Source organism: Trichosurus vulpecula, chromosome 3 (assembly GCF_011100635.1).
Source record: "Trichosurus vulpecula isolate mTriVul1 chromosome 3, mTriVul1.pri, whole genome shotgun sequence".
NCBI classification, from domain to species: domain Eukaryota; kingdom Metazoa; phylum Chordata; class Mammalia; order Diprotodontia; family Phalangeridae; genus Trichosurus; species Trichosurus vulpecula.
The window spans coordinates 395,687,083-395,711,475 of NC_050575.1; the positions used below are offsets into that span (position 1 = coordinate 395,687,083).

Consider the following 24,393-nt stretch of genomic DNA (forward strand, 5'->3'; position numbering starts at 1 on the left):
GTAAAGTGGTGAGATTGTCTAAAATTACACAAACTGAGGCGACAAAATAACAAGAGATAACTTTGATACTAAATAGAACAGTATTGACTGCTGCAATGGACCAAAGTTAAAGCACATATCCCTTCTTTCTAACAGCCAAAAAAACCCTACTTTGTAGAATTTTATTGGGAAGTCTTGTGCCAAAACAAACGATTTAACAACAAATTCATTTTTTAAGAGGGTATGATTGAGAGGATGAAACTGGACAATGGGGGGTCGCAGACAAAAACTTAAAATTAAATGAGTCATTTGCTTTAGTTTGGTTTGTAGGGAGAAAGAACTAGCATGAGGGGGGGGGTCTTTCACTAAGAATTCACTCTTCTCAATCCCCAGAATATGAGATCATATCTTCCACCAGACTCAGGATTCCAGCACTTGCCATTGTTTAGAAGTCCCTTCCTCTGTCCAGTAAAGAAAGTACCTTGAAGTCCCAGTTTCTTTATAAAATATTTTAAGTGACTTTGGTGCCTTCTCTAGTCATGAACAAGGGTAGGAAAAGAAGGAAGCTACTTACATGAGTGGGGCTTGCAAAGTAGTCTTTCCCACTCATACATCAAACATAAAATGCCCCAATGGATGACCTTTATTATTTTTTTAAACTAAAAGCGTTCCCTGCGTCCACAAACTCAACATTAGGCAGACACATTCAAGAAAATTTTAAATCCATCAACAGCCATCTGCAGGTGAAATACGTGGTGTCTCATAAGGGGAATAATGAGCTGCCCAGCAGAATCCTGGAAGCATAAAAAGCCATCTGATTTTCAGGGCAGCTAGATGGTACTGAGTCAGGAAGATTCATGTTCCTGAGTTAAAACTCAGTCTCAGATACTAGCTGTGTGATCCTGGGCCAGTCATTTAACCCTGGTTGCCTCAGTTTCCTCATCTGCAAAATGAGCTGAAGGAAATGGCAAACCACTCTAGTATCCTTGCCAAGAAAACCTCCAAAAATGGGGTCACAAACAGTTAGACATGACTGAAACAGCTGAATGAGTTCCATACTAAAACCAAAGGATTCAACTTAATTTTTCACTTCTAAAAAGGGGTACATAAGTAAGTCACACCAATAAATGGCTGTCATCAGACATCAGAGGTGAAATCAACTTTTGAGATCATTCTATCCATCTCATTTTACAGATGAGACAATCTAGGAAAGTGATCTAGGTTCTACAGGAATAGCAAAAACCAGACTAGAGCTCAGGTTTCATGATTACCAGTCCAGTGGTCTCAGGTACACATTGTCTCAATATATAACCAGAGGTCTAAATACCTGATTATCATTCCCACCTAAGAAAAAATAAAAGTGTTTGAGTCCTTCCAGCCATCCCACCAAGAAGGCCAATTTAGGAATCTACTTCAATAAAGCAGGTTGGACACCTAATTTCTATTCCAGAATTTGCTCTGAATATCCCATGAACATTCCTAGGTGATGCTCAATGCTAGCCAGACCTCCAACCCCAATCACAAAATAGGGGTCACAGCTTCAACAAAAAGAACTCCAAGTTTCTGAAAGAGAATCCCCAAAGACTTCGCCTCATTGTTATAGCTCAGTTTGGAAATGACAAATATTGATAACAAAAACTGTAACAATGTAACAAATGATATAATAATAATACAGTATTTGTTATATATGGTGTGGGAACAGACCAACCACAGCCTGTGCTGAACAACACAAGAGCCATGAATTCATTCCCAGCATAAAATTCATTAAACAAAACACCAGACACAAACAGTCTTAGGGACATCTGCTAAGAAGGATGAAGCCGGGCAGCTGAAATGACCGCATACAAATGGTAACATCTCAGCAAGTCTAAGAGACTCTTTAATCGGGAAGGGGGGGGTGGGGCGGGGCAGGGGAAACCAGTCAAACTGCAATAACTGGGGGTGATGCAGCTGACTGAGGGCAGCCAGTCTTCTGACGGATATTTCTTCTTGCTCATGGAGGACTTGCTCATACTCCATTAGTGAATGCGCAGTTGTCAATGCTTTGTCATGGCCAACTATTCCTAAAGCAAAGCTGGCTAATCCTAGCTTAGCCAACCCAAATCTAGCTCTCGGGTCCTTGCAGTGTAGAGAGCTATCCAGGAAGCTCCACAGGAGAAGGAAAGGAAGCCAAGACCATCAAGGGATTTGTGGAGAAACAAAAAAAAAGAGAAGCAGAGCAACCCAACCTGACTTTAAAGTGATGCTGTAGGGCAGCATAAGACAAAGGAATAGCCAGAAACACAGTAAAGTTTTAGAAACAATAAAATTATTTCCAAATTCCTGGAATTTAAACAAGATACAATTCCCTCCAGATCCATTTTGCTGCTTTACAGAAAGATTAAAAAACAAGACACAGACAAAGCAAAGATACATTTTATACACTAAGCATCACAGCATTCCCCCTTCTCAGACAAGATGGGGTCTGGCCCCTCCTGGTCACTCTGGCAGTACAAAAAGGAAACCCAGGAACCCAGGGTTCCTTGGCCCTGAAGGCATCACCCTGTCAACATGCCAGAGGAAAGAGGTTGATGAAAAAGTGTCGTTAAGCCACCAAAAGACAAGCGTGCTTTCTGATCAGCAAAAAACACCAGTCAATACAAGTTTCATTCATAGCCACCAACAGGCCTGCGAGGAAGCTCCACACTGGTTCCTGGTACTATGGGCTTCCCACTGATCCAGCGCTGGCTTAAAGTCCAAAGCGGGCTGGGGTCCGGCGAGGGCTAGCAGGCTCCCCTTGCTCCTTCCGCCCAGGTGTGTAGATCTTAACAGACCTAGGAGACAGAAGGCAGAGTTTGCCAGCAAAATGATGACATTCGGTCCAACCCAAGAAACCCCGAGAAGCCTTGGATCACTGTACTCTTTCTACCCTGTATATTGCGATACTCTAAGGAATAAAATGTCCACGATGTGTTTCTCTATTATTCTTTGGGACTTTTTTTTCGTTAGGAATACGCATTTAGGTTGACAGCTATATGGCACCTCAGAGACTATCTAGCTCAACCTGCTCATTTTACAGTGAGTACAGCATTCGCTCTAGAGTCAGAAGGACCTGAGTTCAAATCCGGCCTCAGACACTTGACACACTTACTAGCCGTGTGACCTTGGGCAAGTCACTTAACCCCAACTGCCCTGCCTTCCCCCCTCCAAAAAAATAAAAAATAAATCTCTGCCTCTCTGTAACAAAAGAAATAATGAGCAATGTGGGAAACCCACTGCCTCCTTGGCAGTAATTTCCAAGTTTCCTGTCTGATTGAGAGACCTACATTACAGATGAGCAATCGCCCTTTTGAAAGCTTCCCCTTTTCCAAAACCTCAAAGGGATCTGAAGGGATCTCTCCAGCCTATACCTGAACAAGAACTCCCTAGGAGGGGGCAGGCAAACTTGAAGACTTCAAGTGAGAGGGAGTCCAGTGCCTTTGGGACAGCTGAGGATGCTGCCTTTCCGTGACTTCTACTTAGCACCAAGCTCAACGTATCTTGTAGAAACACAGCAGCCCTTCAAATCCTTCAAGTCGGCTCTCACATCCTGCCTTACACCTTCTCCCCTCCTCCAGGCTAATGATCCTCAGTGCTTTCCAGTGACCGTGGGATCTCCTTCACTATCACTGTCACCATGAATCAGAGTACCAATCACTGTTAGAAACAGGATACGCTGAGTACAACTACCTAAAAATGGGAAGAACTAAATAGTAACAGAAGCTGCTTCATGAGATTCAGGAGACACTCCTTAAAACACTCTCTTGGCCTGAGGATAGTGGGAAACCATCAGATTCTCTCAAAGCACAAACAGGAACATGACTATGTTCTTTCTAGCATTTGGAAATAAGCATCTGTGAGCCAAACTCGCAAATGCCAAACCTGTTCACTGTTAAAAAAAAAGAAACTTCCTAAATTGTAAACTCCTCAAGGACTAGAAGAAAATGTGAATTACTGTGGAAATTCCTGTAGGATCAAAAAATATTAACTAAAGGAGATAAAATTTAGAGGCAGAGACAACTAAGCACAGCTACAGATTGCTGGGTCTAGAGTCAGAAGACCTGAGCTCAAACCCAGCCTTGGACATTAGGTATCTGACCCTTGGTAAGTCACTTCACCTATGCCTGCCTCAGTCTCCTTAAGGGTAAAACATGGATAACAAAAGCACCTAGCTCCCAGGGGCATTCTCTTCTTAAATTCCTTTCCCCATTCCTTTAATAAAACTTGGAATAATCAGTATCATTTGAGCTTTACATATTTGACCTCAAATATGGCCGACACCTGAATTCATTGGGATCCAGTCTTTCCCTTATTTTCAGAGACATTCTTCAGCTTATAAAATAAAAAATTTGCTCCAGGGAAAAACAATGCACCCCCAGGAATTTATCCAAAGGGACAAAAATACAAAAGGAGCATCCTACTCTTTCTGGTTCTGTCTGATGGGACAAACCCTTTTGTTTATAAACTAATCCCAAGTCGTTTCTAGAAGCCCAATTTCTTCTTGGCTGATTTTAAGACTTCATGTTGAAAAACCCTGGTTGACAATTCCTAAACTGAGGGAAATGAACATGTGCTTAGTACCACCTTTCACCATTATTATGATTTGACAGCACTTTTCATCTAAATCCAGACTGGCAGATGTGGCAAATCTGGTCCGCTGCATGCCACCCTGGGGCAGACAATATACACATCTTCTTAATATGCCTGGACAATGATGGCAAAGACTACACCTCGTCTGCGGGCTTTTTATACAAAAGCCCTCCTGAGTCCCAAAGACACGAAGGCCAGCACTAGGAAGCTGTGCTCTTTATTGCAATGAATCACTTCCCTACCTCCATATTTAATAAGAACTACTCCCACCTTGTACATGACTACTGACCCAGCCTCCCTTCTACTGTGTGTGGGAAATTCACCCTATTCCTTGTGAAGAAGAAATCAGGCAGAAATTCCAATAAAGTCCACAAGAAGAGAACAGGAAAAGGAGCTCCCACAAAGCATTCACTCAGGGGCCTGAACCCCATTTCTGCCTCCTTCCCCAGGCCCTGCTCACCTCACACTGCCCAGGGGGTTACGCTTCTCCTGCTCCTGCCGCCGCGCTCGCAACTGCTCTTCAGCCAACGCCATCTCCTCTTCCATAGCAGATGCTTCCTCTTTGGCCCGGCGGCGGTTCTCCTACAGAGGAAGAAGAGACAGGGACTGATCCAAATGGAGATCATCCGATGACATATATCTTAAGACAGCCTGGCCAGTCTGCCACTGTGGGCCACTTTATTGTAGAGGCTAAGACTGTTCTTAGAAGCAGGGGACTTGTTCCTTCCACTATTGATACTTTTCTTTCTCTGTCTGTATCTCTCTTCTCCCCTAAGTTTTCTTCTTTCTCTGAGGTGGCTGTCTACTTCTTTCCCCTAAATCAGAGCTGGAGGATTCAGCCCTGACTCAGAGACTGCTGAATGTTCTATTCTTCAAGTCAACAAAGGTCTGTTTCTGGGTGCCCAACATCACACCAAGTGCTATTTATATCCTCCCTATGGAGGATATAAAAGAAGACTTGATCACTGACCTTGAGATGCTCCTCACCATGCTAAGGAGATGAGACACACACAAGAAATGGTGCTACCAAGTGTTCAATTTGGATATAGCCTAAGTGCTTAGAGGAATTCAGAGAAAGGACAGATCAACGTAGGCTGATGTAGTCAGAAAAAGGTCCTGAAGGATGGACAAGCAACTTGGTTGATAGAGAGTGGAAAGAAGAAGACATTCCAGGCAAGGAGCATAGCATAAACAAAAGCATGAAGCTAAGAATAAACACATGGAAGGACAGGAAGGAGGCAGCCTGCCTGGAGTGAAGGTTCATGATGGAGAGGAACAGAAAGTAAGGTCAGAAATAGTAAAGGAGGAAGAGATTATGGAAGTCCTTGAATACCACGGTGATGAGTTTGAGAAATAGTCACAGGTTCTTGAATAGACTTTCTCCTGATGAGAAAAGGTACAGTTCCTTACCTGGCGTGACTTGCCAGCATGTTTGATGCTATAAAACATGGGGCCCAACTCTGCTAGCCACTCCCCATCCACAGCAGTCACACACTGCATATATTCCTATGGAGAAACATAGAAGTCAAGGTGAGTGCTGAGGCAGAAGTAGCTCAAGCCAGGACCCAAGTGACCCTTAGCCTCTGGTTCAGCTATTTCCTCTCAGAGGAAGCATCATTAATTCTAGAAAGCAAACCAGGGAGAGCAAAGCAGGAGGGCAAAAGTACTAGACATCATTATATTTCTATACTCCTCTATAACTTATCCTAACTTTTTCCCTTTGAGAACCACTGTCTTTACCCAAGATGACAAAAAAGAAAAGGGGAAGGCACAAAGAAGATTCTACACTCCTTAAAAAAGAAATTAGGCCAAGATCTGCTTCCCCTGGGATAATAGTTACTAACAAACGGGTGCAAAGCATCTCCTAATACCTTCACTCAAAATTCCCAATTGCCATGCAAACTCAGCAAGCTTTCCCATTAAACTGAAGCCACAATCCCACAAGCTAAAATTCTGTACCAGGAAAAGATAATGAAAGATTTCATGTTCAACCCAGACAGCTGGGATCACAAAGAGGGCAGGCTCACCTTAGTCGTCATGACCAATTCATGATACACAATGTAGTCTGGAGTATACCCCATTCCGAAGAGAGAGCTGGTAGGATGCAAATGGCAAGGCATCCCGGTGCGGATATTCACATATTCCCCAATTCCCTAAGGAAGACATTCATCAGGTAGATGCCTTAGGAAACCTCCCTATACTGATGTAGTTATCCCCTCCCTGAAAAACACATCCACATTATAGAACCACATGGGAAGGGGACATTGGGAGAAGGAAGACATCTCCTCCTTGTCTCTATATCAAACAAGGAGGGAAACGAAAATCCTACAATATCAGAGGACACTACTGCTATCCCCTCCTCTGCTCTGAGCTTACCTTCAGTTTGGCTGCCTGGTGGAAATAGGCAGCACAGACGCACTTTCTTACAATGTCCCAGTCTGTGCCGCAGGAAGCCAAGCTCATTCGCTGCTGCACCATGATGTCCTTCAGTTGGGCCCGCACCTCTCGAACCTATAGGGAGACACAGTGTAAGCAGAATATGCCATACTCAGAAATGCCAAGTTAGAAGGGGGCTCAGAGTTCACTTAGCCAAATCACTACCAAAATATAAAATCCATCTAACACCTCCAACAAGAAGTCACCCAGCTTCTGCTGGAAGATCTCTAGTGGCATGCAACTCAGTACCTCCAAAGGAAGCCCATTCCATTTCTAGAGAGTTCTAATTATTAGCTAGTTCTCCCCTATACTACGCTACAATCTGCTTCCCTCTAACTTTCACCCACTATTCCTGGTTCTGCCTTCCAGGGCCAAGCAGAATAAATCTATACTCTGTCTGAACAAGAAATAAGAAGGAGAACAACAATCTATACCAATGACTCTAATACTAGGATAATGCCAACAACATGAAAAAGCAACTAACAATAAGCAAGCTTGGCCCTAGCAAAAAGATTAAACACCCTGCCCTCCTCTTAGAAGAGGGTGGGGACTATGGGTAAAGAATGCTATGTAACCGGTCCAATGCGCTGGCTACATCAGCTGGTTTGGCTTAATTGGTATTTTGTTAGAAAGATATGGAGAGGGGGAGGGAGGGATAGTAAGTGGTCAAATCATATAGAGTCATAATGTAAACTGATTATGGCGTAAGAAACACAAGGCAATAGTAAAACTCCTGTAAAGTCTGTCCCCTCTTCCAAATGATAAGCTCTCAAATATTTGAAGACAGTAATTACAATCCCAAGTTCCCTCCCCTCCCTGGTTTGTTGAGCCCATCCTTTCATAACAGAGTTGTACCCTGCTGACAATTCTGTGAAGCACAAAGAGTTAAGGTCCCTGATCCCTCTGGCTCCCATGTCAAATGTTCCTGCTACTTTTGTCTGATCTCTCCTTCCTCTTCATCCAACTCAGCCCTGGTCCACATCTGTGCTTACATGTTATATCCCTGCACTGTAATGTGAGGTCCCCGAGAGCAGGGCCTATCATGTTTTATGTGTGTATCTTCCATGCCCGGCTTTGACAGCACTGACCAGAGCCTCTCGCCTCATCCTGGGCCCAGCCTCCTCACCTTCCGCATGGCTTTGGCATGGATGAAGTGCTCGTTACACCACAGAGTAGAGTAATTATTGTTCTTCCACTGCAAGTACACATTCAAGTAGGTCAAATGATCGCTCTCAGGGACAGCAAACTTCTCCCGGATTTGATCACTCTCCTCTTCTCGGCCCTGGGGAGAAAAGTAAGCCAGAAACCTTCAAAGCTAGTGGAAGGGCAGGCGGATTGCAACGTAACCCTTCTGAGTATCAGCAGCTCCTCCATTCCCCGAGTCGTTTACAAGACACTGTAACTGCTGGTGTCTATACAGAACAAAATTCCCGAAAGATGTCCTGCTGAGCTATTCCATCTTGTAGGAAGAGGGGAACAAGACTGCTAGAACGACTCTTATTCTTAAGTGTTTGCCAACTCAGTGGTCTCTAGGAGTGAAACACAAGAGACAACTTCCCTACCTTAGGTCTATAGAATATGGCTGGGACTGAGAGCATGGAGACAATCAGCAGAATCTCAGAGCTACAACCCATGTCACAGGAGACAATCAGCATCTTAGACAGGGCCGGATCCAGGGGAAACTCCACCATCAGTCGCCCAGTGGATGTAAGACCACCTAAGAAAAGACAGCCCAGATATCAAGGTGATAGGGATGCTAGGACAAAGAAAAAAGAAATGGAAAACTCTTCCTGGTAGGATGCAAATGGCAAGGCATCTCCGTGCGGATATTTACATACTCCCCAATTCCCTAAGGAAGACATTCATCAGGTAGATGCCTTAGGAAACCTCCCTATACTGATGTAGTTATCCCCTCCCCTGAAAAACACATCCACATTACAGAACCACATGGAAGGGGACAAATTGGGAGAAGGAAGAAATCTCCTCCTTTAGCCCCTCCTGGGGCTAAAATGCCTTTTTAGGTTCTAACTGCTGCCTCACCTGTGTTATCCATGGCCCCCAGGATCCAGAGCTGGTACATGGAGTTCAACATGTTGTCTTCTGGGGGTGGGTCCATAAAGTGGAACTGAAGCAAGTCCTGGACCCCTAAAGATTTGAGCAGCAGCACGACGTTGGCCAGATTAGTTCTCTGAATCTCGGGTACTGTTGTGGTCAAGAGCTCATTTTTATATGCACTCTGGGTGTAGAGCCTGAGAAGAAATGAGGTAGAAAGTGAAAACATTTCTGTCACTATTGTGGGACCACCTGCACTAATCTCCTCTAACTTCTCATCCATGTAGTTCAGACTAATTTCACACTACTTCAGAATAACTTAGTATAAATTTCTCCCATCCTTTAAAAACCTTTAAAAGAATAACATGCCAGACATAGAGAAATTACAACTGAATCCACAAGGTGACAGAAAACCCACAAGATAAAAAAAAGCTTACGAATTAACACCAGGGAACTCAAACATTTAGAGCTCCTAATTACCACCCCTGCCCACCAACAACTCCAAATGTCCACTACAGCAAGCATCAACAAGCTAGCAGCTTGTGACTCAGGACCCAACCATAAGGATCCTCCATGCCAATTACTGCCCAAATACTTAACCTCACAAAAGGTGGCAGGTGCTAATTCTACCAAGCCACACGAAAGTACAGTATTGGCACAGGGAAAAAGCCGAAAGGGCAGAAGATACATATAAAGCTCAGAGCAAGAGAGAGGAAAACACATGCTGGGCACAAGGAAAAGGTAACTAAAAACTCAGCTAGCGTCAGAGACTGTCCTGGCCAATCCCCACCCTCCCCATTCACTCCACCCCACATCCCCAGCCTTAGCCCAGTCTAAGAGGTCTATGCAGAAGTAGAAAGGGAGAGAAACCAAATAGTGAAGATTCACAAACGTTTCTGAGTAACAAAGAACACAAAGTAAATCATTTTTAGTAACAAAAATTACAAGAGCCTAAATAAGAACCTGGCTCACAAGCAGCTAAAATAGAGATGATCAACCAAACAGAAAGGAGTAAATCATAGGAGAGAAACAAAACCCCTGAGAGTAAAAAATCCTAAGAAGGGACTTTTCTCATTTTATTATAATTTTAAATTCACTCAAATTTATAATGAAAACTCCAATGAAAGAGCTAGGTGTATAGGATTAAGTTCTGAACTAATGTACTCAGTTACCAACTATAAGCCAGACATCCTGTCCATCCAGTAAATACCTAGTGTAGTATGGCTGCCCACTGCAGAAATATCTAAGGGCTGCCTCTTCCACTACGAGAGAAAGGAACTTCAGAGTTGGTAGAGCTGTCTTTACCTTCAGCCTCTCAGCCCGGAGGATAAGCTATAACCTACGCAATCTTCTTTTCTAAACCCAACACAATTTCTATCACATCAGGCCAGAGCAAAAAAGAAAACCAGAAAATCCAATCTGCAATTCCCAGCCATCCCAGCAGCATGACTCAGCACACGTGCAACCCTGCTCCTACCTGAAGCACTGACCTGGGCCCGTCCTCCCAGCTCTCCCAGATCGCTGGTTAGCATTGGCCTGGCTAATGGGGTAGATCTGCAGAGCATCCATCCCAATCCTGGGGTTGAAGACCTAAGAAATGAGGCCAAAAAGAACTTGTTAAACACATAACAAGACAAAAGGGAAGCAGTACCCAATAAGGGCAAGACAACACACAGGCAGAAATGGCCTTAGTAATAGGGGTGGGGCACAAAAACTCTAAGGTACGTATCATGCCGGAAAAACCCAAAAATGAATGCCCAGAAACAAAAGTGTTCACGTTCTGTCCTATGAACAGGGAGAGTAAAATCAGTATAGACAGCCTGGTGCAAAGGAGGTTCTATTACATGTCCCAGAGAGTGAGGCACAAACCCTGAATATTCTTCAATGCCAGGAAACCCCAAACCCTAAAATGGATTTCTACAGCCCAAAACATCATGGCATCTGGGAAATCACAGAGGGCTCACCTCTCACCTTTAGTTTACAGTAGCCAGAATCAATAACAAACATGATGCCATCAACTGTCAGTGAAGTCTCAGCAATATTCGTGGCAACGATACATTTCCTGACACCATCTGGAGCCTGTAATACAGGAGAGAAGGAAAGTGATTGGTCCCTCAGATGGCAAAAATCACAAGGGGAGAAAGTTTCTTCCCTACCCACCACAACAAGCGACAGTACAGTCCCCTGGGAAACATCAGTCAAAACAACAATAACTAAGGCCTTTAACTCCCTTCACTATGGGGGAAAGGAAAAGAGGTACCAAGGCCCAAAGAGATTCTGGCCAAGATACCTTTTGGAAGATCTTGGCCTGGAGGTCAGAGGGTAGCTGGGAGTAGATAGGAAGCACAGCCAGGGCAGGAGCATTCTCCAGTTCCTCCAGATGTTCCACAATCTGGTCCGAGGTCACCTGAGGACACAAAGGGCCTGGACTGTAAGACAGGCTAAGCACCAAGAACCTGAGGGAAGCTGCAGATACCAGGCTAGAGCAGGAGCCCTTACCTCAATGTCCTCTTGTCCGGGCATGAAGATGAGGATGTCCCCGGGAGCCCCAGAGAGGTGCACCTGCAAGGACTGCTTCACCGCAGCCTCCACGTAATCCTCCTGAGGAGTCTGAAACACAGAGCATTTCCAGTCTTCTCAGATCCCCTGCACACAACAGGGCACCTTCCGGGCTGAGCCTTTGCCTGGAATGCCCTGCCCCCCTCCCCTCAGCCTCTCTCTTCACTTCCCTGCTGTCAGGGCCCTTTCTGCAACCCCTCCCCAGTGGCTGGCTGTCACAAAGAGGCCTGCCTTCAGGTACGAGCTGAGCTGGGTGCTCTCTGATGTCCTTTCCATCCCATCTCTGCCTCCTGCCTTCTTTAAGTCCCAACTAAAATCCTGCCCCCTACAGGCAGCTTTTCTCACCCTGCCTTCTGTCCTTTAATTACTTCCCATTTATCCTCTACACAGCTTGTTTGTACATAGTTGTTTGCTTGTCTCTCTCATTAGACTGTAAGCTTCCCAAGGTTTGCCTCTTTTTGTAACCCAGCAATTACACAGTGCCTGACACATAGCAGAAGCTTAATAAAAGTTTACTGATTGATAGGAATCAGCCTGTGCTTCCACTCCACTAACTCTAAAGCCACAACTAACGGCACCGTATCCAGAGAACAGCCTCAACCCCAGGGTTATTCATAAAGATTCCCAAATGACCACCAGACGAACAGACTCCTCCAACCTCTGGTAAACCTTCTCAACACCTATTCTGTTATCCCTGGTTTTCTCTTCTTCAGCACGTAGGCTAACAGAAACAACTTAGACCTTAGTACCTTGCTGAAGAGGATGTCGACAGGGAAGGTTCGGCCAGGAATGTGAAAGATGGGAACGTTCCCAAAGAAAGCAGCAAACTTCTCCGCGTCCATAGTGGCTGAAGTGACAATAAGCTTCAGGTCTGAGCGTCGAGCTACTACCTAAACAAGAGATATCTGTCAGGGGGTCCTGCCAAACAGGTGGTGCTCTAAGACACTGGACTCTGTCTTTCCCATAACAGCAACACAATGCCCATACGTATGAGGCGACACACCCAGCAGGGGTCAAAGCAGACTGACACCAGAAACATGAAACACTCTGAGCAGGAACCAGGAGTCAGAGGCAATAGGTGAACCTACAAAACCTGTCTACGGCACAAAGCCAGGATATCTTCATCAAAGCACCCTAGCCAAGCCACAAAAACTCACTTCATCTTTTCCAAAATGCACCCAAATCCTTTCCAGACTCTCAGAACAACTCTCCATTGCTGCTAGCTAGAATAAACCTAGACAAAGATTCAGTGGCCACGGTAAGGATGACTCCCCAGAAAGCCTCACCTCTCGAAGCAACCCAAACAGCACATCTGTGTTCAGTGAACGCTCATGGGCTTCGTCCATGATGATGGCACTATAATGATCCAGGTCAGCCTCACGCAGGGATTCTCTAAGCAGGATCCCATCTGTCATGTATTTTATCACAGTGTTTTCTGAAGTACAGTCTTCAAAGCGAATAGCATAACCCACCTATGAAAGCAGAGAGAAGGCCCAAGGGCTATGCTTGGCTCATGATTCACCTTCTAGGCACACTCTTCAATCTGATACCCCTCACTGAGGAGAGAGACAACATAATATTCTAACCTTGCCTCCCAGATACCTTTAGGCAGGACTAGAATCACCAAGCTACAAATCCAGCTGCCCCCAAAGCCCCCAAGTGTCCCTTCTTATCTGCTTACCTCCTCTCCAAGGCTTCCTCCCATCTCTTCACTGACTCTCTTGGCTACTGACATGGCAGCCACACGTCGGGGCTGGGTACAGCCAATCATGCCATAGTCTGTATAACCATCCTCATGTAAATACTGAGTCAGCTGAGTGGTCTTTCCGCTCCCTGTCTCCCCCACCACTATCACAATGCTGTTGTCTCTAGAGGGGCAGAAGAGGCAGAAACATTAATGAACCTAACTGGAAGAAAAAAACCAAGGTTCCAGAAAGAAATATCCAAAGGCACCATCTCCAACCCACATCTTAGTTCCCCCTCAAGTTGCTCAGAGGAAGCCTAGTATAACAGAAATAATCTATTTGTTCAAAAGGGGGGGAAAAAAGTCCTTTGTACTGAAGCAAAGGAAAAGCAATGAGCTTTTCAGTGAAAAGGCAGGGACAAGAACTAGACCTGTGAGTTCACTGATACGTGGAACTCCCAGGTGAGGAAACTCCCTCTACCAATGCAGGGCAACATTTTCTCTACAACTTCTGGTCTTCAAGAGATGCCCAGGGCAATAATAGGTTCAGTGACTTGCCCAGGGTCACACAGCCAGGATTCATGAGTGGTAGAACTTGAACCCAGGTCTGTCTGACTCCACAGCTGGCTATCTACTACACTAGTAAAAAGAGACCTATCTAAAAAAAAAAAAGCAGAGTATACTCTTGCCTGGAAAAGACAGTGTAAAACCTACCAGTCTCTGCCTTCTGAAGTGTGATAATGAAAATAAGGGATAAGAGAAAAATGTAAATGTTCAATGGACCATGGGGATCTTGTGCTGTGATACCAACAGAAACCACCAAAATGAAGGATCAGACCATGGAAGACACCAAGGTGCCCAGTGGGAGGTCAGGAAGGAATACTGTCCCTTCTCCACCTTCAACAATACTGGGCAAACCAAAAGAAGCAAGCAAGGAAGGCAAAACAAAGGTGTGTAGACAAGGGGCAACCTCCCCCAGGCCGTGGTACCTGACAATGGTAAGTAGCTCCTGCTGCACTGCAAAGATGGGCAGGTACTGTCTCTGTTCCAGAATTGACTTCTTTTTTGCAAACTCACTGCTGGCTTCACTCTTTTTCTTCATATGATTAGCAAATTTCTGCTCTGTCCTGAAAACACATAAGAGGAGCTTGAGGCCCTTGCCTGGTCCTCCTCTAATTTCCTGCCTAGTTTATGTTTCTCCACCCACAACCAGGTATGAAGAGAATTAAACCTTGGAAAAATACTATGATCAAAGAAAGAGGAGAAAGACACGTATGTATAAGCATGTTTCTGGAAGCTCTTCCAGCAAAGAACCAGAAGCTAAGGGGGGGGAGGGGCCCATCAACTGAGAAATGGCTGAACAAATTATGGTATATGAACATGATAGAATACTACTGTGCAGTAAAGAATCATGAAGGCTAGTTTCAGAGAAACCTAGGAAGACAAAGTAATGCAGAGTGAAGTAAGCAGAACCAGTAACAGTAACCCTGTAAAGACAAACAACTCTGACAGACTTAAAAACTCTCATCAATGTGGCAACCAACCACAATCAGAGGTCCCATTACATGAACTGCGTTGTCACCTCCTGACAGAGAGCTGATAGATTCGAGACACATAATGAGACTTATTTTTGGACATGGGCACTGTGGGGATTCGTTTTGCCTGACTACCTATATTTGCTACAAAGGTATTGTTTTCATTTCTTTTTTTTTTTCTTATCGGGAGAAGGAGAGATGGAAGAGAAAGAAAATAAATGCTTGTTGATTGAAAAAAAAAGTAATACGTAAAAAGTTACATAAGATACCACAGCAAAGAGCAACCTCTCAGGCCTGAAGAAACAGGTATTATCCTGGAACAGCTCTCTAAGAGTCTATTACCCACAAAATCAAATAAAGTCAAATGAGGAACAGAGAAAGTCATGCACACTAAGTGGACAAATTCACTGAATTTGCCCATGTACAAAAAGTAATCTGCTCAGAACTAAAGCAGTCAACTATTAATTTTTGAATAACCTCAAGCTACCTCAGTTTAACTCTAAGGAATGGAACTGCTATTACTTGGGCAGCATAAAGAATCAGGCTCAGAGAGCCCTCCTACTTGGTTCAATTATACCACTTCCTCCCTCTCTGGATGGAGCAGAGCTTCATCTCCAAACAAATATGACAACCATTTTTCTTATTTTTCCAGACCTTTTCTCTGGAAAGCCCATGCATCTCCACATCCTGATGAAGCTGCAAGCAATAGAGTGACCGACCCATCTCCCTCGCATGGATGAGGCCTCAGCTTGGCTCTTCATCAGCTTATATAAGCTTCAAAATAGCTTCACCACTTTTTCAGAGGACTGTACATGTCAGATCCTGAGATCTAACTAAAGCTACTTTTTTGTAACTTCATCTAGTTATTCCAAGCTTATTAATAGAATGCGCGATTAAGTACATCAAATAGAGAAAAAGGAGGGGAAAATGTCAAAAGCTGATCACCTCCTTACCTGGGAAGTTGGTTTGTCCACTGACTAGAACATGGCTCACATCAGTCCAAAAGAACTAGCTAAGATCCTGCAGACTTTATCCTAGGTAATATTAACAATCTTGAAAATTAAGCTTCTAGGAGCTGAAGTGGAGACAGGGGAAGAGGGAGGAGAGCAAAAGTCTTAAAAGTCTTTTTGTCTCAAGTTCCAAGTGATATCATACTTTCTGAACCACGGGTCCCTCAGTTTTGAACACATTACAAATTAATACTCTCTTTGAAATGCCCTGACCTCCCAAGAATGGAAAAAAGACAAACTCAAGGAAGGACTGTTCTAACCTCAAGAATGCTTAAGTACCATCAAGGACCTCTTCCTACCTGTAGTCTACTTTGCCATCTTCTGTCAAAGGCTTATCCGGTTCTTCCTCTTTCTTAAGGCCCATAATGTCTCCCAATTTGGTACCAGCCAGTTCCCAATGCTTGTGCTGGGCCTAAAACGTCGGAGAAAAGTAGGTCAATCTCATCCAGTACCACTACTGTGTCCACAAACAATCTGCCCATTTGACAAATGGCAAACTCCCACAAGGCAATTGGGGTCAATGAATCCCATGGCCTGACTACAAAGAATTAAGGTGTCTGAGCCCCTGTGGATTCCAACATACAACTGGCATAACTGAAGGAGTTTGGGAGAGGAAGGCAGTTCACTCTCCCCACACAAGGTTCTGGCCAGGTCTCCAAAGGAACTCTTCTTGTGAGGTCCAGTGAAGACCAAGCCCTACCTCCAGGATAATGCCACCCAACGTTCACCGTACGGTTTCATCAATCCCACAAAACCAACCTTTTTACGCTCCTTCTGCTCCCTGTGCTTGCGTACTGTCTGGCTGCCTTTTCGAGCAATAATGGCCAAGTCAGAAGTAGCATCTTTGACTGGAATCACAGGCTCTGGCTACAAGAAATTAGGAAAAAGAGAAATTCCCCTTCAGTCATGAAATCTTTCAAACAACAAAAGGCAGCCATTTCAAAGTGCTCCTATTTAACTATTAAAAAGTTGTTTGGGTTTTTTTTTCCTAAGTTCACTCATCTACAGAAACCGAGTGCTAACTTTTCTACATGGCGTGGTAATAGCTGCCATAGGAGATAAATGATCTTGGCCCCATTGCTTATCTTTCCTCTCCTCATCCAGGGAAGCCCTTACCTGTTTGGTAAAAACAATGCGCCCATCCAGAAACGGTGGCACCAGATTATGCACCAGCAGATGCACCTTGGCTGCATTATCTTCCTCAAAATCTTCATCCACTTCAAGTCGATGGACCACACCACTAGTCAGCATGCGATTAGTCTCCCAGCGCTCATTATCCTATGGGGTTCCACAGACAGACACAATAAATCAATAAAAAGATGACAAAATAAATGATCTCATTGACTCAGAACAGAATCCTACTTAAACAGAATTAAAGAATCACAGAAAAGTAGAAAGGACCAACCCATGATACCCCCACTACTCCATACTTGACAAGTGGTCATCCCACCTTAGCTTACAGACATGAGGTAGCGGCACTGGGCCCAGCTTGAGGCAGCCCGTTCTCCAGCTTTATTAGGAAGTTTGTCTTGCTCTCAAGTCTAAATTAGCCTGTTTGCAATTTCCATCCAATGCTCCTGGGTCAGCCCTCTTTAGTCCAATAGAACCAGTCTCATCTCTCCCCCACATAACAGCTTTTCAAATATTTAAAGATGGCTCTCCTGTCTCCCCTGAGTCATTTCTTCTCCAGACTAAACATGCCCAGCTCCTTCAGACAACCTTCCCATACCACAGACTTAAGGCTCCTCACAATCCTGGCTGCCCTCTGTTGGACTAGCTTATCAATTTTGTTAAAATGTGGCACACAGAAGTGAACAGTACTCCAGAGGACACCAGATGACAGCAGAGCACAAAAGAATTATCCTCAAAGCTGTGCCTCTCTTAATGAAGCTCAAGATTTCATTAATTTTGGGAGCTGTTAAGGTGCACTACTCACTCATACTGAGCTTAAAGTCCACCAAAACTCCCAGATCTTTTTCAGAACAACTGCTCTCTGACAATAGTCCCATAATGACTTCCCCCATCTTATACCTATTCGTTGAAAGTTCAATAAAGATACTTGCAAAATAAGGGACAAAGCCAGTAAGCAGACTTGGCAAAATCTGACTTGCAGTTTCTTGTAGAATTAAATCATTGACCCCAAATGACTATAATACTTTGTGGAGCTTCAGCAAGCCACTCAAATCCTTTAGACACATCAAATCACAATAGACAGCTTCCCTAGCAAACAGGTATGCATTATAAATTTAAACCTGCAAGAGATATCAGAAGTTATCTCACCCTATCCCCTCATGTTACAAATAATCTTAGTTAGCTCAGAGATTAAACAGTGCAAGTTAGAGAACAGATCTTGTGTCAATTTCCCATCAGAAGCTCCCACCTAGTAAGTGGCCAGCTTGCCAAGTAAGTGGCAAGTTTTATTTTTAAAAACTTCACACTGCTATATTCTTCTGGTATCACTATCAACCTCGTTTGAACAATGAGAAAAAATAATTTGCTCATGGCCCCATATCCTACGAATTGCCCAGTTACTAGACCAATATACTGCCACCATGAGGTCTGAGGTTGACCAGTAGACTTTAAATTGGATTCCTCCATCCCTACCTCATTGATTTGTCTCCGCTGGGCTGAAATGCGTTTTTGTTTCTGTTTGTGCAGGTGTTGTTCTCGTTTCTTCACATAGTCTTCCGAGGAGTAAGCCAGTGGGTTATGAAACTCATCATATCCCTCATCCATCATGTACCAGTCCCGATCAGCTTGCTACAGATTAAAAAGGAAAAAATAGGTATTACATTAGACAGCACCTTTGAATGGGACAGCTATTATGAGACAGGTATGGCTACCTAATGAAATATCAACAATACTTAGTCGATACACTGTGATCTTCTAGGTGAGGGTGCTGGACCAAACTCCTATCCTACTATAATTAGGTAAAAACACAGGGAAGAAACATTATATTTGGTATGAAGTATAATAGCAGTTCACAGATACACCACATGGTGGCACCAACAGACAACAAAAAGAGGTAGCTGGGCCTGACCTCATTATTCCAGCCCTTCACTGTGGAAAGACCAGATTATCACTGAACTATATAGTGGAGCTGTGACCTGTCCAACCATTTTGGAAAAAAATAAACAATTATTCTAAGAAAGTCCCTAAAATGTTCACAGCCACTGACTCAGAGACTTCACTGCTAGGAATAGGTCCAAAGATGACAACGACCAAAAAATCCCAGAGAGCAGCCTATTTACAGCAGCAAAGAACCAGAAATAAAGGCGATACCTAGGGATTAGAGAATAACTAAACATGGACAGTAGGATATGGATATAACGAAATATTACTGTGGTGTAAGAAATGACAAATGTGATTAATACAGAAAAACAAAGAAAGACTAAATTGAGGCAAAGAAAAAAAACAGAACCAAAGAAACAATATCCACAATGACTTCAACAACGTAGATGGAGAGAACAAGACCAGAAAAAACTAAATGTTGCCAAATCATGACCAAGCTTGGCCCCAAAGAAGGCACCTCCCTGACTAGGGGCTGTGGGTATGGAATATAGTCAGAGTTTTTTCCAATTTGTGGGTTAGTTTTGCTGAATTGTTCCCCCTCTTTGATACCAGAGATTACTTTCTGAGAAGGGGAGAGTAGAGAGATATCCTGAGAAACATCAGTGACACAAAAACAAAAGCTAGCAATAAAAATGTGTTTCAAGAGTCCCTGTACCACAGGCAAGCAGCTAGAAATTCTACTCCTATCTAATAATAATGGTATTTATATAGCACTATAAGGTTTACAAAGTGCTTTGTATACATTGTTTCATTTGGTCCTATCACTCAAGAGTTGCTCACCCAAAGGTTACCACTACATCTCTTCCTCAACAAAAAGGAACCAGGAGAAGAAAAAGATATTTACTCTCTGGTCATCTTCCCATTGTTGTCGCTCCTCTTCTGTGTCAAAAGAGATTCCATCTTCTCCATCTTCTCGCCTCCCTGAAAGATGATGAACTGTTAGCAACAAATGGTACCCTATCTCATCCTTAAGTCCTCCTGCTGTGAGGAAAGGATACCCCAGGTGAGTGTGTCAAACTCAAAGAAAAACAAAGGTCAGTAATGTGTACATAAGGACCCCTGCAAGCTGCATACTTAGTTTTAAAATATAATATCACTTGTTTTATTGCATTTTTTATTTTGTTACATATTTCCCAACTACATTTTAATCTGCTTCTGGCCTCACTTGGGAGTGTTGAGGGCCACATGTGGCCATGGGCCATGTGCGTGACATGATTGCCCCAGATCGCTATTCTCGAAACACGGCCCTCACTCAGTTTTATCAAAGCTTATTATCTTATCTCTCTATTCCCTATCCCACTGTATACGTTACCTCGGCCTCTGGAAAGCCGAGGGGTAGACCCCAGGTGTCTTCTGTCGTCAGCCCATTCATTGTATTTATATGATGGGGTAGGTAGAGGTGTGTCATCTGGGCACTTGCTCCTCACAGACCTGGGAAAAATACACATTGATAACACTGACCAAGTTCTTCAAACAAAAAATATCACCCATATTAATTACATCCCCCTTCCACTTATCTCTTCTACTACAGAGGCCTTGGCCCTCACCATGTTTACAGACAATCTAACTTCTTGACACCCTCCAAGTGAAGCTGAGCAGCTAGGTAAGCACAGTGGATAGAGTGGCAGACATGGAGTCAGAAGATAAGTTCCTATCTGGCCTCAGATACTTTCCAGTAGTGTGACCCTGGGCAGACCACTTAACCCTGTTTCCCTCAGTTCCTCATCTACGAAAAATGAGCTGGAGAAGAAAACGGCAAACCACTCCAATGTCTTTGCCATGAAAACCCCAAATGGGGTCACAAAGCGTCAGACACAACTGAAACAAATGAGTAACAATAACAAGTGGAGTTAGGCCACTTAACCCACAACATTACCGTTCTTTATCGCGAGTGGAAGAAGTCCGGTGACTCCTCTCAGAATCTCGATAGGAAGGCACTGGGGAGGGTGATTCCCACTGAGAACGCCGGGAGCTACCATATCCACTATCTTCTTCTTCCCAGTTAGAGCGTGAAGGAGTTGCTGCATCTGGCACCAAAACAAAAAAGGTATATAATTACTCAACTTCACATCTCATGCAAAAGACCCTGAGCTAAGGCACAGGTTAAAAAGCACCGCGAACCTGAACACTATTGCCACGGAGATCTGGAACCAGGATAATCTGGACAACGAGAACGTTGAAACCCAGAGAAGGAATATTACTCTTATGTCACATACTAACCATCCAGCTTACCTCTGGGTCGATGTCTTGGGCTCTCCGGTTCACTCCTTCTGCTGCTCCGTTCCGAGCCTCCATCTCGGTCTGATCGGCTGCTGTGCCGACTCCTGTCCCGTTCATCTTCCAAAAATTGGGCACGCATTAGAATGTAAACTCCTTGACAGTGGGCATTGTTTTATTCTTTCTATTTGGAGCCCTAGTGGCTGGCATAGTGACTGGCACATAGCAGGCACTTAACAGATGGTTGGCAATTGTTGATATACACGCATAGCATTGGTTTGACCACAGCCTACCCTTGAGGGAAGGCAGACCTCCCCACTACTCCCAGGAAGAAGTCAAAGACTTTACCTCTCTCTCTCTTCCGGTCATGGTCTCGATCCCGAGTTCTCTCCTTTTTCCGGTCCTTTTCTTCTTTGGAGGAGGCATAGACACCATGTTCTCGCCTTTCCCGTTCTCTTTGTCTGCTGCGCTCCCAGAACTCTTCACTCACACCACCAGGATGGGATGGTGTCTCTACCCGGGCAGCTCGATAATGTCTGAACCAGGAGGAGAGAGAAAATTGGCACTAAAAGACTTTTGTCCCCAAAAGCTCTTGGTTGCTCCAAATGAGTATTCTGCCCTTTATTCTGCTATCTTCCCAGAAGACCAGTCTTATAAATAGCACTGACCAAGTCAAAAGATTTGGGTTCTAGTCCCTCCTTACCTACCAAAGTCTCCACCTGATCTTTAGTCAGTAATTATTCTTAAAAGTCTCCCCTGCCCCACTGATAAGGTGAGAATGCCTAAGTTTTTGTGATCATTACAAAAATTTAAAATTGGCATTTATGGAGGCATAAAGACAAGTTATTACAGTGTACTACCATTAGTTCATCACCTTTTCGTTCTACCATCTAAGTGACTTTACCTGTCTTTCCTGCTGCTTCGGCTGGCCTGGTCACCCCCTTCCTCTTCAGAATCCTTCTGATCATCCTTGCTTTCCTCCCAGTCCTTGTAGGAAGAGACTCTGGACTTCTTCTTATCTTCCCCATCATCCTTTTCCTCTCGCTCCCTCCGTTTTAATGCAGCCAACAGATCCAACCCCAGCAATGAGGGACGAGGTGCAGGGGCTTTGAAAACATGTTGCTCACTAGCTGCACTTTTGGTCTTGCAAATGAGGCCACCAACCTGTGTCTCTTGGTCAATGCCTTCTAGCCGATGAATTGAGGCCTCACTCTCATCATTGGCGTCTTCCATCACAGGCTTAGGGAACTCTCTGAAAAGGCAAATCATCAGGCATCAGGAGGGAAAACATGAGCTTCAGAGTTCCCTAGAAAGGCTTCAGTAATGAACATGCTAGAACTTCTTGAATTACTTTTGAATAACCTGGGGCCTCGAAGCTACATGTGGCCTTCTAGGTCCTGGGGTCTGACTCTACTTGGATGTGGCCATTTGACTGAGTCCAAGTTTTACACAAGAAATCCCCTCTAGGTCCTTGGATGCCACCTTTTGAGTGAATCCAAGTTTTGCAGAACAAATCCCCTTAATAAAAGGATCTGTTCTGTAAAACTTGGACTCAGTCAAAAGGCCTCATCCAAGCACCTAGGAGGCCACATGTGGCCTCAAGGATGCAGGTTCCCCACCCCTGACCCTAGATCCAACCCCCACATACAAAAAGACCCCAAAAGAATTGTCCTCTACTCACGAGGTAGGCCTCACTAAGTGAAAGTTACGAAATAAACATACCACCTACTCCCCACAGAAACTAAAAGAAAACCTTTTCCACTCCTCTACCCTTCTAATACAAACCCCAAAAAGTCAACAGTAGTAAACCTTTTGTAATACAGGTAATAGAGGACTACCACAATATTATCCATATTTCATCATTTATTTTATATGAGGTTACCTGAAGAACAAGAGTGACCCTCAACCTGTGTAACAAGTCATGTTATCTTGCAATTTACTTAAATTATCAGAATTAAAAAATGGTGCTCTGGGAGAATCTTCCTATACATCCGATGACAAAACCATCAATGACTCTAAAATCATTTAACCCTATGTAGTAAAATTCTTACTTACACCTCATCCCACAACATTTACGTTAAAATATAGTCTCTTCTGAATGCCCCTTCACCCTGAAACACCTTAAAAAGACACGTGGTACAACCTTAAATTGTTAACCCAATTCCTATTAACATACATAGCTCTGTGGAAGAGCATGTTCATAGACTGACATTCACAAAATCTGGTGACTCATTTGGGTGTAGCAGCAAGTGCTGGATCTGGAGTCTGAGGGCTTGAGTTCAAAGTCCTGGCTCTGGACCTGTTCTGTGACCTCAAGCAAATCTCATAACTTTCTGGACCTCAGTTTCCTCATCTGTAAAACAAGAATATTTGACCAGAAGAGCTCTAGTTTCCTTTCCAGGCAATGAATTTTTTTCTAAGACCAAGTCTGTATGAAAAGATAAATTCAATAATAAAGAGAAGGGGGCTGGGTGTCACACATGGACTGTAAAGAGGAGGGATCTAAACTTGAGTCAAGGGAACTAAGCCCTAAGAACACTTCAAAAGGCGTTAACTAAGCGCTTACTATGTCAGTCAACAGCTGGTAAGCATTTATTAAGCAACTATTAAGTGCAAGGCACTGTAATAAACAGTAAACGTTCAAAGTAAGGCAAAATCCAGCCCCGGCCCTCAGGAAGCTTCCATTCTAACGAGGAGACAACGTGCGAAGTGGCGTCCAAACAAGAGCCCCAGTCAATGGGGAGGGGGCGGGGGGGTAAGCCCCGCGCTAGGGAAGCGCTAGCGGGCCCTCTGCCCCAGCCCCCTCATCTCACACGAAGACCCCAGAGGCCCAGAAACGTGACCCCGCTGGCCTCGGGCCCCGGACCTCTCTCCTTCCCAGGCCGGCTGCCTCGCTCGGTAAAGAAAAGAGGGTCGGCAAGGCACAAAAGGTTCTGCGGGCCCCGCAAAGAAGGGACGCGTCCCGAACTTCCCGGGCTAAGGCAGGGACAGCATCCGCGACCCCTGGTCCGTAGCCCCATGCAGAGCCAACCCCGGTGAGGAGAGGAAGAGCCTACTCACCACGCCACCCAGGGGCTCTTCGCGGCCCCACCGCTCCTCTACTTGCCCCACATCCGTCGCCTCAGAAGCCAGTGGAACGGAACGCCTCACAAGCGGCCATTCCCGTCCCACAAAGCTCCACGGCGTCGGCTCTAGCCGGACGCCCGCACCATCGAGAGCGGCCCGAGAACCATAGAGCTGA

General features: G+C 44.5%; 1 protein-coding gene across 1 annotated transcript; it reads right to left on the minus strand.

Annotated features, from left to right (window-relative positions):
• Positions 1 to 47: 47 nt before the first annotated feature.
• DHX38 (DEAH-box helicase 38) lies at positions 48 to 24,362 on the minus strand. Its single transcript, XM_036749331.1, has 27 exons — positions 24,213 to 24,362; positions 22,057 to 22,404; positions 21,501 to 21,688; positions 21,168 to 21,272; positions 20,812 to 20,962; positions 20,248 to 20,366; positions 19,780 to 19,856; positions 18,468 to 18,623; positions 16,980 to 17,141; positions 16,623 to 16,730; positions 16,163 to 16,275; positions 14,308 to 14,445; positions 13,316 to 13,502; positions 12,921 to 13,106; positions 12,384 to 12,524; positions 11,575 to 11,685; positions 11,366 to 11,482; positions 11,047 to 11,154; positions 10,553 to 10,665; positions 9,064 to 9,272; positions 8,586 to 8,740; positions 8,150 to 8,305; positions 6,964 to 7,098; positions 6,615 to 6,740; positions 5,998 to 6,093; positions 5,048 to 5,169; positions 48 to 2,792 (listed from the first exon to the last, which is right to left on the minus strand). Exons 2-27 carry the CDS (start codon positions 22,383 to 22,385, stop codon positions 2,708 to 2,710), a joined length of 3,693 nt encoding a protein of 1,230 aa, XP_036605226.1. The 5' UTR covers positions 22,386 to 22,404; positions 24,213 to 24,362; the 3' UTR covers positions 48 to 2,707.
• Positions 24,363 to 24,393: the final 31 nt, after the last annotated feature.

Bases quoted from the DNA above. Each gene is read 5' to 3' on its own strand.
- DHX38 (XM_036749331.1), bottom strand. From the start codon at position 22,385: ATGGAAGACGCCAATGATGAGAGTGAGGCCTCAATTCATCGGCTAGAA. The intron at 12,525-12,920 runs GTGAGGCTTTCT...TCTCTTGTTTAG, and splicing joins TGTTTGGGTTGCTTCGAGAG to GTAGTAGCTCGACGCTCAGA. The intron at 5,170-5,997 runs GTAAGGAACTGT...CTTCCTCTGTAG, and splicing joins ATGCTGGCAAGTCACGCCAG to GAGAACCGCCGCCGGGCCAA.